The sequence below is a fragment of the Vulpes lagopus genome, chromosome 21 (genome assembly GCF_018345385.1).
Source record: "Vulpes lagopus strain Blue_001 chromosome 21, ASM1834538v1, whole genome shotgun sequence".
NCBI lineage: Eukaryota > Metazoa > Chordata > Mammalia > Carnivora > Canidae > Vulpes > Vulpes lagopus.
In genome coordinates this window covers 1,253,085-1,266,770 of record NC_054844.1, presented here as the reverse complement: position 1 = coordinate 1,266,770, position 13,686 = coordinate 1,253,085, and the positions used below count along the sequence as shown (strand labels likewise).

At 43.9% G+C, this 13,686-nt stretch overlaps 1 protein-coding gene across 50 annotated transcripts in view; it reads left to right on the top strand.

Annotated features, from left to right (window-relative positions):
- CACNA1C (calcium voltage-gated channel subunit alpha1 C) overlaps positions 1-13,686 on the top strand; it is a 760,002-nt gene that overhangs the window by 734,805 nt on the left and 11,511 nt on the right. For all 50 annotated transcript variants that reach the window (XM_041735639.1, XM_041735630.1, XM_041735636.1 and 47 more), the window contains 4 exons: positions 6,194-6,295; positions 8,895-9,022; positions 9,413-9,547; positions 11,030-11,382. In XM_041735639.1, the coding sequence (XP_041591573.1) occupies positions 6,194-6,295; positions 8,895-9,022; positions 9,413-9,547; positions 11,030-11,382 (718 nt within the window). The remainder of the gene's footprint in view (positions 1-6,193; positions 6,296-8,894; positions 9,023-9,412; positions 9,548-11,029; positions 11,383-13,686) is intronic.

Here is a 13,686-nt window from a genome sequence, read left to right as displayed (position 1 = left end):
GCAAGGTTTTCATTCAGAATTGAAGGAGAGATAGTTTCCTAGACAAGCAAAAGTTAAAGGGATTCATCACCACTAAACCAACCATACCAGAAATGTTACGGGGCCTTCTTTAAGCAAAAGAAGAAAAAGCTATAACAGGAAATAAGAAAAATATGAAAGAAAAAAATTCACTGGTAAAGGAAAACATATAGTAAAGGCAGTAAATTGTCCAACTTAAAAAGATAGTATGAAGATTAAAAGACAAAAATAGTAATTTAACTATAACTACAGCAAGTAGTTAAGTAATACACAAAATGAAAAGATGGCAAGGGTGCCTGGGTGGCTCAGTTGGTCAAGCATGTGACTTTTCATTTTCACTCAAGTCATAATCTCAGAGTTATGAGATCAAGCCCCACATTGGCTCCATGTTCAGGCAATCTGCTTGAGAGTCTCTCTCTCCCCCTGTCCCTCCTCACCCCCCACAAATAAATAAATAAATCTTTTTTGAGAAAATTAAAAGATGTCAAATAGGATGTTAGAAACATAAAATGTTGGGGGGGTAAAAAATAGTGCTTTTAGGATGTGTCAAACTGAAGTGACTATTAGCTTAAAATAGACAGCTATACATATATAGGTCAATATTTATGAACCTTGTGCTAACCAAAAACCAAAACCTACAATAGGTAAACAAAAAATAAATAAAGAGAAAGGATCTCAAACATAACTAAAGAAAACCATCAAACACAATGGAAGAGACCAAAAGAAGAAAAATGAAACAGAAGACTTGCATCCAGAAAACAACTGACCAAATGACAAGAAGTACATACCTATTAATAATTACATTAAGTGTAAATGGACTAAATGCTCCAATCAAAAGACATACAGTGGCTGGATAGATTTTTTTTAAAGACCCATTTATATACTGCCTTATAAGAGACTAATTTCAGATCTAAAGCCACACAGAGACTGAAATTGAAGAGACAATAAAATGATATTCCATGGAAACAGAAACAAAAAGAAAGCTGATGAAGCAATACTCATATCAGACAAAATAGATAACAAAGACTATAACAAACGGCAGAGAAGAGCATTACACAATGATAGAGAGTTTAATCCAAGAAGAGGATATAACATTTGTAAATACTTATGCACTCAACATAGGAGCATTTAAAAATATAAAGAAAATATTAATAGACATAAATGGAGAAATTGACAGTAATATAATAACAGTAGGGAACTTTAATATTCCCCTTAACCAATGGATAAATAATCCAGAGAATCAATAGGGAAATATTGGCCTTAAATGATACATTAGACCAGATGGACTTAATAGATATATACAGAACATTTCATCCAAAACAGCAGAATACACAGTCTATTGAAGTGCTATTTCCAGGATAGTTAGGTCACAAAACAAATAAGTTGAAGAAGACTAATTTCACATCAAGCATCTTTTCCAACCACAATGGTAAAAAACTAGAAATTAAATACAAAAAGAAAACTGGAAAAAACACAAACATGTGGAGACTAAACAGTGTGTTACTAAACAACCAGTGGGTCAACAAAGAAATCAAACAGGAAATTTTTAGAAATACCTTGAGACAAAGAAAATGGAGACACAATTTTCCAAAACCTATGGAATGCAACAAAAGCAGTTCTAAGAAGGAAATTCATAATAATAGAAACCAGAAAAATCCCAAATAAATCATCTGACTTTATACCTAAAAGAACTAGAAAAAGAGGAACAAAGCCCAACATTAGTAGAGGGAAAGAAATAATAAAGACCAGAGTAGGAATAAATAAAATAAAGATGGGAGGGGGGGACAAAGAAAATATAACAAAAGTAAGAGCTGGTTCTTTGAAAAGATCAATAAAATCGATAGCCAAACTCAAGAGAGAGGACCCAAATAAATAAAGGAAAAGTTACAACTGACACCACAGAAATACAAAGAATAAGAGATTACTACAATTATACACCAACAAATTGGAAAACTTAGAAGAAATGGATAAATTCCTAGAAAGACATAACCTTCTAAGACTGAATCACACACACACATAAAAATAGAAAATCTGAATATACCAATTACAAGTAATAAAACCGAAACAGTAATTTTTAAACTACCATAAAGCAAAAGTCCAGGACCAGACAGCTTCAGAGGTCAATATTACCAAAAATTAAAGAAAAGTTAGTACCTATTCTTCTCAAATTATTCCGAAAGATTGAAGAGGAAGGAAGTCTTCCAAACCTATTTTACAAGGCCAGCATTACCTTGATACCAAAACCAGACAAAAATACCACAAGAAAGAAAATTACAGGGCAATATCTCTGATAATATAGATGTAAAAATCCTAACAAAATATTAGCAAACCAAAGTTCAACAATACATTTAAAGGATCATACACCACAATCAAGTGAGATTTATTCCAGAGATGCAAGGATGGTTCCACATCTGCAAATTAATCAATGTGATTCCTCACATTAACAAAACAAAGGATAAAAATCATATGATCATCCCAATAGATGCAGGAAAAGCATTTGACAAAATTCAACATTCATTTATGATAAAAAAAAAAAAAACTCTCAACAAAGTGAGTATAGAAGGAACGTATCTCAACATAATAAAGGCCATATATGACAAGCCCACAGCTAACATCATACTCATACTTATTTCCTGTAAGATCAGGAACAAGACAAGTACATCCACTCTCACCACTCTTATTCAACATAGTTTTGGAAGTCCTAACCACAACAATTAGGCAAGAAAAAGAAATAAAAGTCATCGAAATTGGACAGGAAAAAGTAAAACTGTCACTATTTGCTGATGACATGATACAATATAGAGAAAACCCTAAAGACTCCACCAAAATCTGTTAGAATAAATAATGAATTCAGTAAAGTCACAGGACGCAAAATTAATATACAGAAATCAGTGTTTCTGAACACTAGTAACTATCACTAAAGAAAAGAAAACAATTTCATTTACAGTTGCATCAAAAATAATGAAATATCTATGAATAAATTCAACCAAGGATGTGAAAGACCTGTACTCTGAATACTGTTTAAGACATTGATGAAAAAAAAAAAGACATTGATGAAAGTGGGGCACCTGAGTGATTCAGTGGGTTAAGCATCTGCCTTTGGCTCAGGTCATAATCTCAGGGTCCTGGGATAGAATCTGCATCAGGCTCCCTGATGTAGGGAGTCTGCAGGAAGTCTGCTTCTCCCTCTCCCTCTGCCCTTCCTCCTCTCGCTTGTGTTCTCTCTCCCTCTCTCAAATAAGTAAATAAAATCTATTTTTAAAAATTGATGAAAGAAATTGAAGACATGAATAAATGGAAAGATCTTTTATGCTCATGGATTGGGAGAATTAATATTATTAAAATGTCCATAATGCCCAAAGCAATCTACAGATTCAGTGTAATCTCTATCAAAATATCAATAGCATTTTTTCACAGAACTGGGACAAAGTATCCCAAAATGTCTATGGAACCACAAAAAAATCCAAATAACCAGAGAAATCTCGAAAAAGAAGAATAAAGCTAGAGGTATCATGCTCCATGATTTCAAACTATACTGCAAAGCTGTATTAATCAAAAACAGTATGGTACCAGCATGAACAGAGACACATAGATCAATGGAATAGAATAGAAAGCCCAGGAAAAAACCCACACATATATGGTCAATTAACCTATGACAAAAGAGGCAAGAATATACAATGAGGAAGTCTCTTCAATCAGTGGTGTTGGGAACATTGGACAGCTACATGCAAAAGAATAAAACTGGGCCACTGTCTTACACCATACACTAAACTTAAATGAAGACTTGAATGTAAGACCTGAAACCATAAAACTCCTGGAAGAAAATATAGGCAGTAAGTTCTTCAACATCGGTCTTAGCAATATTGTTAGACCAGTCTCTTCAGGCAAGGACAAAAAGCTAAAATAAACAAATGAACCTACATCAAACTGAAGTTTCACAGAGTGAAGGAAATCAACATAATGAAAAGACAACCTACTGAGTGGGAGAAGTGTCAATGGGCTTTGTTCCCAGGGGCTCAAGGAAAAAACTGTTCCACACTTCTCTTCTAGCTTCTGGTGGGGGCCAGCAGTGCTTGGTGTTCCTTGGCCAGGCGGTATCACTCCAGTCTCTGCTTCCTCTTACATGGCCTTCTTCCCTGTGTCTCTCTGCATCTTCTCCTCTTATTATACAGACACCACTAGTACTGGATGTAGGGCCCACTACATCTGCAATAGACCCTATTTCCAACTAAGGCCACATGCTAAGGTTCCATGTGGACATGAATTTGGTGGGGACACTATTTAACCCACTACAGAAAATAAGCAAGCATATTTGAGCATTATTTTAATTAGGACTCTTTTATCGCATATGTCAGAAACCACTAACTATCTTAACCAGGAAGGACACTTAACCATGAAGGATTGCCTCTATAACTGGAATGCCCAGGACTGTCATCTGGCTCCATGGATCTGACAGGGGACTCAGGGGCCCATCACTGTCCGTCCATTGCCACCTCTGCTTACTCCTGTTGGGAACCTCTCTGGTGTGGCCACAGGACAGATTGCCACTTAGACAATCTAACACCAGAGCTCTCAACTTTGCTGCTTCTCCTGTGTAGTAGCAATAAACATCCCTATATTTGTTTCCTATTGCTGTGTAATTACCACAAATTATTTGGCTTGCACAACACCTAGTCATTAGCCCACAGTTCCGTAGGTGGGGGTCCAGCCATGGATTGAGTTCTCTGCTAAGAGTCTTCCCAAGCCAAAATCAGGATACTGACGAGGATGTATCCTCTTCCAGAGGCTCCTATCACATTTTTGGAAAAATTCATTTCTTGCCATTGTAGGACTGCCTCTCAGCTGGGGACCATAGGGCCCCCCAGAGGCTGCCTCTCTCCATTCAATTCACAGCATCTGTGTGTGCTTTCTCCCAGGCCACAGCAGTCACCTCTCACTCCTCCTGCTCCCAACTGGGGACAAGTATCTACTTTTATCTTTTGATCTCCTTCATGTATTACTTCTTTTATTAGTTTTATTTTTTATTGAAGCATAATTTACATATAACATATTAATTTCAGATGTACAACATAATGACTACATATCTGTATATATTAAGAAATGATCACTACAGTAAATCTCATTAACATCCACCACCATATATAGTTACAATTTTGTGCATGATGAAAACTTTTAAGACTTACTCTCTTAGCAACTATCAAACATGCAGTACAGCAATATTAACCGTAGTCACCATGCTGTACATTGCATCCCATGATTTACTTATTTTCTAACTGGAAATTTACACCTGAGAACTCTCTACTTTTAAAGAGTTCATGTGATTAGGTCAGGTCCATCTAGATAATCTCCCTATTTTAAGGCAATAGAAGCCACATAATATAATCTAATCACAGAAGTAAAACCCATCATAGCCCAGGGACCAAGTAGGGTGTGTGTATATATATCAGTGGTGATGGGAGATAACCTAAGAGAATCTTAGACTACTGCCCATCACATCCTCTCTTACAGCTGCTATACCACCAGTGTCCCAGAGGCCACATGGGATAGGCACCAAATTAAGCCTGTTTCACCAGTCGAGAAAGTAGACCCAGAGAAGCTCCAAAACAGAACCCAGTGTGTTCTGATTCTTGCTTCTACACTGACATTTTGCCACCTATTCCCCACAGGACACTCAGCAACGAGCTTTGACCTCAAGGTCCCCCTGCATATGGATGCTTTGTGTGGGGGAAAACTTTTGATCACCCATGGAGGTCCATGAGAAGTGCCGTGCACCAGAGCAGCCCCTCATAATCTGGCAGGTGGTCATTGAGCTCAGTCCGGCCAAGTTATCTGGTCCGCTCCAAGTGCCACTCATGAGGAAGCAGCATGTGGGGTTGAAGGGTTGCCACTGGCTGGCCCAAGCAGCAGGCAGGGAGGAAGAGAAAGGAATGGCACTGGACAGGGAACGGAGGGAAGGGGAAGTAGGAGCATGGAGAGCAATACAAAGAGAAAGAAGATGGAGGTGACAATGTGCAGACTGGAGAGAAAGAAAGTGAAGATGATAGACCAGGACTTTCTGTGGGCAAAGGTGCCACCAGAGGAAGCTTCCCAGTCTGCACAGAGGGACCTACCTATGCACGGGAGGGCCCCCAAGGGGCTGATGATCATTTTCAGCCTTGCATCTTTCTGCCCCCAGGGAACCTAGAACAAGCCAACGAGGAGCTGCGGGCCATAATCAAGAAGATCTGGAAGCGAACCAGCATGAAACTGCTGGACCAAGTGGTGCCTCCAGCGGGTGGTAAGTGCTCCCTGGATCTCCACCCTCTTGGCTCTTGCCTGGTTTCTGAGTCCATGAGGCTTGTGGGAGGCCTGCTTTCCCCCAGGCCCATCCCATGGGGCTTCAAGACCCTACTGGTTGGAAGGGACGAGGGTGAAGGCCATGCCTTCACAAACTCAGATACAAGATATCAGGTTGGAAATCTGGTCTAATCATGCATTTCACAGACCAGAATTTCCAAGGGAACTCTGCAAAGTATAGGTTCCCCATAAACTACCAGGAAGGTTGCTCTGGAAATAATGAGGACCCAGAATAAGAGTTCCCCCGAGATCACCTCTTGGTTGTAACTCTTCATTTTTCCTGGGGCAATACTTCTCTACCCTCTCAAACCCAGAGCCCCTTTTTATAATGAACAGTTTATAATGTACCTACTACTATCCTGAATGAAAATTATAACCTTCCAACAGATATAATTTCCAAAATATTAATATAACACTTTAATATAAAATACATTAAAGTCAAATGTTTTTCAATATATACATTCTTAGACATGGGTTATGGCACTATGCCAGAAGTTACAGTTAACTGATTAAATACTTTCATGCATCCACTTATATTGAGTAAGACAATACTGACTATGTTGACTTTGTATTGTATTTGTCATTTTGAAGTAAAGGATAACTAAGCATATTAAATAATATAATATATACACATGTATACATACATATATGTACATACATGCACAAATAATATAATACACACACATGTACATAGAACACATGCACACTGGTATAAGTGGGTCAGGTACAGTAGGTGACTCAGATACCACAAGGAGCATTGCTATCAGGGATACAACTTTCCAAAATGTAAAGCCATCTTGGTGAAGCAGAAACAAAGTAAAATACGGTTTTCTATCTATTTACGCAGCAGTTATATTCCTGGAAAATTCTGGATGTATTAAAACCAGGCAAAAAATTATTTTCTGACAATATGTAAAATGAAGCTAGGTCCTTAGCTCAGGTCATCATAAACAGGCTATTTCCCCACATAGACATCTAGCAGAATGCAAATCTGTCATTTGTTGTGCAAAGCATGCCTGTGTTATAAGGCACACATCTCGAACCACCTAATGCCTACAGCACACTATGACAACTAAAAAAAATCCCACACGTTCCCAAATTACTCTTTAAAATGTGACACCAGCCCCGTTGAGAACCACTTCCCAAAGGGAAGCGGGACTAGAGCTCAGTGAAAAGTCATTTACCTAGACAGGCCAAACACCACGTGATGTTTTGCATATATTATTTAATCCTTATAACATTTCTGTGAAGTTTGCTCAAGAAACTGAAGTTCTTAGAAGCTATGTAGCTGACCTAGGGCTATAGGGTGAGTACCCGGCAGATTCGGAATTCAAACCCAGGTCTGAGGGACAAAAGAAATCCATGCTCTTTCTGCCCTGCAGCTCTTCCTCACTGACTAGACAGAGGACTCAGATTTTTCTTTCCCACACGGGAATGAGGCGTTTGCCATGTGGAAGGTCATGATTGTTGTGACTTGGCTATTCTTAAGGGACAACTAGGAGTAGGAGAACCAGGGATCCCTGGGTGGCGCAGCGCTTTGGCACCTGCCTTTGGCCCAGGGTGTGATCCTGGAGACCTGGGATCAAATCCCATGTCAGGCTCCCGGTGCAGGCTCCAGCCTGCTTCTCCCTCTGCCTATGTCTCTGCCTCTCTCTCTCTCTGTATGACTCTCATAAATAAATAATAAAAAAATTTTTAAAAAAAAGGAAAGGCGAAATAACATATTATTTAAAAAAAAAAAAAAAAAAAGGAGTAGGAGAACCATCTCAGACCCTTGTGTCTAAACTATCAGCAGTCCTGTAGGCCCATTTCCCTGAGAAGAAAGCTACTTGTAGGACATGTAGGGTTGTCCTTGGAGATTCATTGGCTTCTCCACCACCTGGTTCATTCTCAACACAGAGGCTGATTGTGTCGTGTGTGACTTGGGGGTAAGCCCAGCAGGGGCCCAGCCAAACCACATGGTAAGAAAACCCAATCTGTCTGGTTGAAAGAAAAACCAAAACTCAGAGAAAAAAGGTACTTCTACCAAACCCCATTTTTAAGTAGAGCTGTTTGTGCTTAGGGTACTGGTCAATTTATAATGGGCACCTCAAGTTTTGGGATCAAAAAAAATTAGTGAGCTATGTCAGGTTTGTTTTTTTTTTTTTTTACTTTTTTAAGGGTTTTTACACCTTTTTGCTTTTTTTAAAGCAAGGTGAGAATTTTGACAATAGGCTACTTCTGTTAAAAAAAAAAAAGAAGAGGCTAAGAATACGTTTGTTTATTTGCAGAAAGATTCTCTGGAAAAATAAGAAGTTAATTTTAGAAAGATTATCTATTAAAAGATCGTAACTAGGCAGATGGGGGAAGGGTGGGAGAGAGACTTATCACTGTACACCTTTTAATATATTTTTGCCTTTTTGAACCATGTGAATGGACTACCTCTTTTTTTAAAAATTAAGTCTAAAAACCTTAAGAAAGCTTGGATGCTGAAAACAGTGAATGAAGCCCAGCTGAATTCCCCCAAAACCTCCCCTCTGTCCTCTCTTCTCCTGTCTCAGATGATGAGGTCACGGTTGGCAAGTTTTATGCTACTTTCCTGATCCAAGAGTACTTCCGGAAATTCAAGAAGCGCAAAGAACAGGGCCTGGTGGGCAAGCCTTCCCAGAGGAATGCCCTATCCCTGCAGGTAAGGGGCGAGGAGAGGGATCCACACCCTAAGGAAGGGCCTGGTCACCTTCTTCCAACCTCTGGCCAGGGGTCTTAGCAGTGGGCTGGAGGCCAGGTCTCTCCAGAAGGAAACTTTCAGAAAGCTCCAAGCCTTTCCAAAGGTGTGTGTTTGAAGGGGGAACACACTGCTTCCCACACACCTTGCCTTCCTCAGTCCTGCCTGTTCCAAGCCCCTTCCCAATGTGCCTTTATCCTCCTTGGGTGGAGAAATGGATTCTTTCACTCTGAGGCAGACAAGCAAGGCCCCGAAGCACATCCTGGTTAGCTCACACAGATAAACCCTTGGGAGGCCCACCTGCATTATGCAGAGGTGGTGGGTCAGGCGGCTGGCTGTCCCTCTGGGTTTCAGGCTGGCTTGCGCACGCTGCATGACATCGGGCCTGAGATCCGACGGGCCATCTCTGGAGATCTGACGGCTGAGGAGGAGCTGGACAAGGCCATGAAGGAGGCTGTGTCTGCTGCCTCTGAAGACGACATCTTCAGGGTAGGTGGATGCCACAGGAGTGCTCTCTTTTATAAGGTTCAGTTTGAAGCAAGAAGGTGGGCTGGCATTCTGCCAAGAAAATCCAGGGAGAAAGCCCTGAGCTCTCTGGCAGATTCCAAATTGTTCCCACTGAGCTACTTCCTATCCCTCTGCCCTCTCCAAGTCTGACTCCATCTGAAGCCTGGGCTCCCAGGACATGGCAACTCATAGAATGTCACTGGCTTTCGGAAAAAGAGGGAAGGAGCCGCTTTCTTAAGGGAAATATTTCCTAGGAGAAGCATCTACATTAGAAGCTGCAAAGCAGTAGGGCCCCTTTTGGCCACTTCTAACCTGCAGACCTATTTTGTTTGCCAACTTTCAGAAATCTGATACATTCAAATAAAAATCTAGACCTCTGACTTCTCTTTTAAAAATCAGAGAATCTGACTTATGTTCCCCACATGGCAGCAGAGGAGTAGAGCCCAGCCGCAATTGTCCCCTTGAGATAAGCATGTGTTCTCCAGATCACAAAAGTCCCCTCCAACCTTCTTTCCCTCTCCTCTCCTGGATATGGAGGCTGAGTCAGTTCGAACAGTGAAAAACAACCCAACTCTCCCAGAATGGTGGAACTCTTACATCCTGTTCTCTGCATTCACTGTGGTCCCTGTGGACCCTGAAGGTGTTTGGCTAAAATCCCTCTAAAGCTGGGGAGAAGCCATGACAGCACCGGAGCCCTGCTCACAGCTGCCCTGCAAGCCCCGGCTCAGGGGTCCTGCGCTGTGGGACATGGGGAGGGAAGACAGCCTGCCCTGCCCGTGGCTGCCCTCTCATCACCATCCTCCTTCTCATCACTGTGAAATGTCTGTCACCGAATGGCCTCAGGGACACAGCGCCATGCTAACGCTGCCCCAGTGAGACCCCACAGACCAACATGCCGATAGCTACTTGCCCACTCACCCCAGGACAAGGAAAGGGAAAAAAACAGTGGGCCCGATTTGAAATCTCTAAGAATCCTGCCGGGGGTGAGAAGGCCATAGTATAATTAATGGAGTCAATGTGTCCTCCTTATTCTCAAAACCATTTGGCCAACATAGTTTCTAGCTCAACGAGCCGGTTGGATCTCCATTTTAAAATTCTCATTAGAACCTCTGGTCCCTCTGCCCACAGCCCTCCCAGTGCCTGGCAGACTCACAGCTGCCAAACCAAGCGACTGGCAGTAGCCAAAGCTCACCATCCCACACTGATCCCTGAAACTTAATTTCAGTCCTCTGGGGTTTGCTGGAAAGTCCCAGGGCAGCAGCCTTCCTGCCAGACCAGTTCCCTCAAGAGGTCCCTCCCTGGTGTCCCAGCAGTCTCAGAGGGGACCCCATGGATCCCTCCCTCTCCAGCTGCCAGGCCATGCAGGTGAAGAGCTCCCTAACTGCCCTTGCTGCCCAGTGGGGCCGCGCTCTCTGGAAGGCAGACAACCTTCTCCTCCACCCACCCCTCCCGTCTTGCCTCCAGAGGGCCGGTGGCCTGTTCGGCAACCACGTCAGCTACTACCAAAGCGATGGCAGGAGCGCCTTCCCCCAGACCTTCACCACCCAGCGCCCACTGCACATCAATAAGGCGGCCAACAGCCAAGGCGATGCCGAGTCACCATCCCACGAGAAACTGGTGGACTCCACTTTCACCCCCAGCAGCTACTCGTCCACCGGCTCGAATGCCAACATCAACAACGCCAACAACACTGGCCTGGGCCGCTTCCCCCCGCCCTCTGGCTACCCTGGCGCTGCCAGCACCGCCGAGGGCCACGGAACCCCCCTGTCTCCTGCCGGCCGGGTGCAGGAGGCTGCATGGAAGCTCAGCTCCAAGAGGTAAGCGGGAGGGTGAGCATCCAGGGCCCATGTGCAGGGGCCCCGAGTGCATGGGGGTAAGAGTCTGGCCCCCAGGCCTACCACTCACCCCTCAAGCTGGGGTGGAGGCTGCTGCCCCTTCCCCTATTGAGAGATAGGCAAATGCTGCCTCCTGATCTTGCCCTTGACGACGTGTGGTAGCCACCCTTGGGAGAAGGTGCATGGCCCCGTGGCAGTCGAGTGTCCTGTGGTGTGTACCTCTGAACAGACCTCCTGTGCTCTCTCATGCTCCCCAAGCAGAGGAACCCAGCCCCTGATCCCCAGGATGTTGGTATCCTGGCTACACAATAGACTCTGTTCCCCCGGCCTTTCCCAAATCTACACAAACCTGGCCTTTGGCCTGCTTAGGATGGGAATGGAGCTACCACCTCTTCTTTACACCCTTCTCAACCCTCTTGGGAGAGGCATCTTGGTGGCAGGAGGCTTTTACCATAGCACTCGCCCGCTTGCCCCAGTGTGGGATCATTCCTGGGAGTTTGACTGATCTCTCCCACCTCCTGACACATGCTTTTTTCCCCCACCCTCTGACCCCTGGTGCTGCAAGACACATTGCTATGGTATACCGGGACAGTAGGTGTCTGCTTCCATGCTCTGGGCCTCAGGAAGCACAGCCTGGTCCTAAAGGGTCTCCTCTCTGTTTCTATCAACAGTTCTGGGTTCCCAAGGCCGGGTGGGAGAGGACATGCCTCTGCATCTTGCCCCCTCCGCCTTAGTGGAGCTGCTCTTACAGGGCAGGACAGCACCCCCACCACAGCCACAGCAGGCTAGGCAGATCGCCAGCATGCCATGTTTTTGGGCACATCTCTCCTGCTCATGAGCTTAGAAAATAATCATGAAGTGTGAGTGTCTTTCTGGACAAATGTCCTGAAGCTGCTTTCACCTAAGGAGCCAACATACCGGCCAGCATTCAATTCCCTTCTTAACACATTTTCAAGTGACCTCGTGTAAGCTTACATGGCCTGGGCACTCTTTGGTGTCTGATGACAGCCAAGTGACGTTGGCCATCGGTCTACCTCACTGTCTGGAAGAACAGCTGCTTAAACCACCCAAAAGCAGTGTTGGGTGAGTTCTTCTACTCAAGAGATATATACAGATATGCCTTCTGTGCACAGGGCAGTGTGCTCAGCGCTGGATTTTGTATGCTGATCTGAAAGGGTAGCTTTGCACAGGGGAATATCAAAGTTCAAGTGGCTGACCCATGCCTGTCCTGGTGGTCCCCTCACTTTTCTGCAAACCCCCTATGACCTCCAGGGACTCTGTCCTAGTGCCACCTTCTCCCTTGCTCTGCTGATCAAGACCTCGTCTTAAGGAAGGCTCATTGTGTCCATCATTAGCAACTCACTGTGAGCTAACACCTCCTTCAAAGGGTATCTTCCTATTAAACTATGTTCCATATTAAATGAAGGGACAGTGGTTTTTAGAGACACATCAGGGGATTTTCTTCCTCTCCCCACAGATACCTCTATCCGTGAAATATGGTATACACAAAGCACCTAGCACAATGCCTAGAACATATAAAAAAAATGCCTAGAACATAGTAAGTGCTCACTAAGCATCAGCTCTCTCCCTTCCCAGCACAGTGATAAAAACAACACTCAAGACCGTAAGCTTCAGCTTGGTGAGGAGGAAAATCTTGACCAAAGTTGTAGCTCTGGGGCCTCATCCTTCATGGCGTAGTTCAAGGCTAAGTGCAGTGGCCATAGCAATGGCCTTGCTGTTGCTGGGGCTGGGCCAGCATGTCATGTACACAGCAGCCTCCAAGAATTGGTGTTGCCTGCCTGCCACCATTCTCTGTCTCCAGCTCATTCCATTATGCCTCCCTAAAACTCGTCTCACATCCCTCTCTTCCCACCAATCAAGAGCCTTCAACATTTCATCTGTCCTTACCATGGGATGGGCAGCCATCTGTTAGAGCCTGCTCCGGAGAACCTGGTAGGTGCCCTGAAGGGTAGCTTCTTGAGTTGTAACAGCTCACAGGCCCCCGGTTGAATCTAGGGCTTTGATCCAGCACTCAGCCCTGAGAGGATAAAATGGGATCTTCACGGGTTTGGGAGTAAAGTGGGCCCCAGCATTCAGGATCAGTAGGAAGAAAAACAGAGGAAGGTACAGATGGGAAAAGGGAGAACACACCTGGACCAGAGCTAAGAAGACATGTCCCAATGAGCAGGAGACCCTGGCCTGAAGGGTGAGCAGAATAATCCTAGACACACCCTTGTGCAGGAGGGTCTCGAGCTCAGCAGGGACTCAGGGTGACTGCCCAGGAGA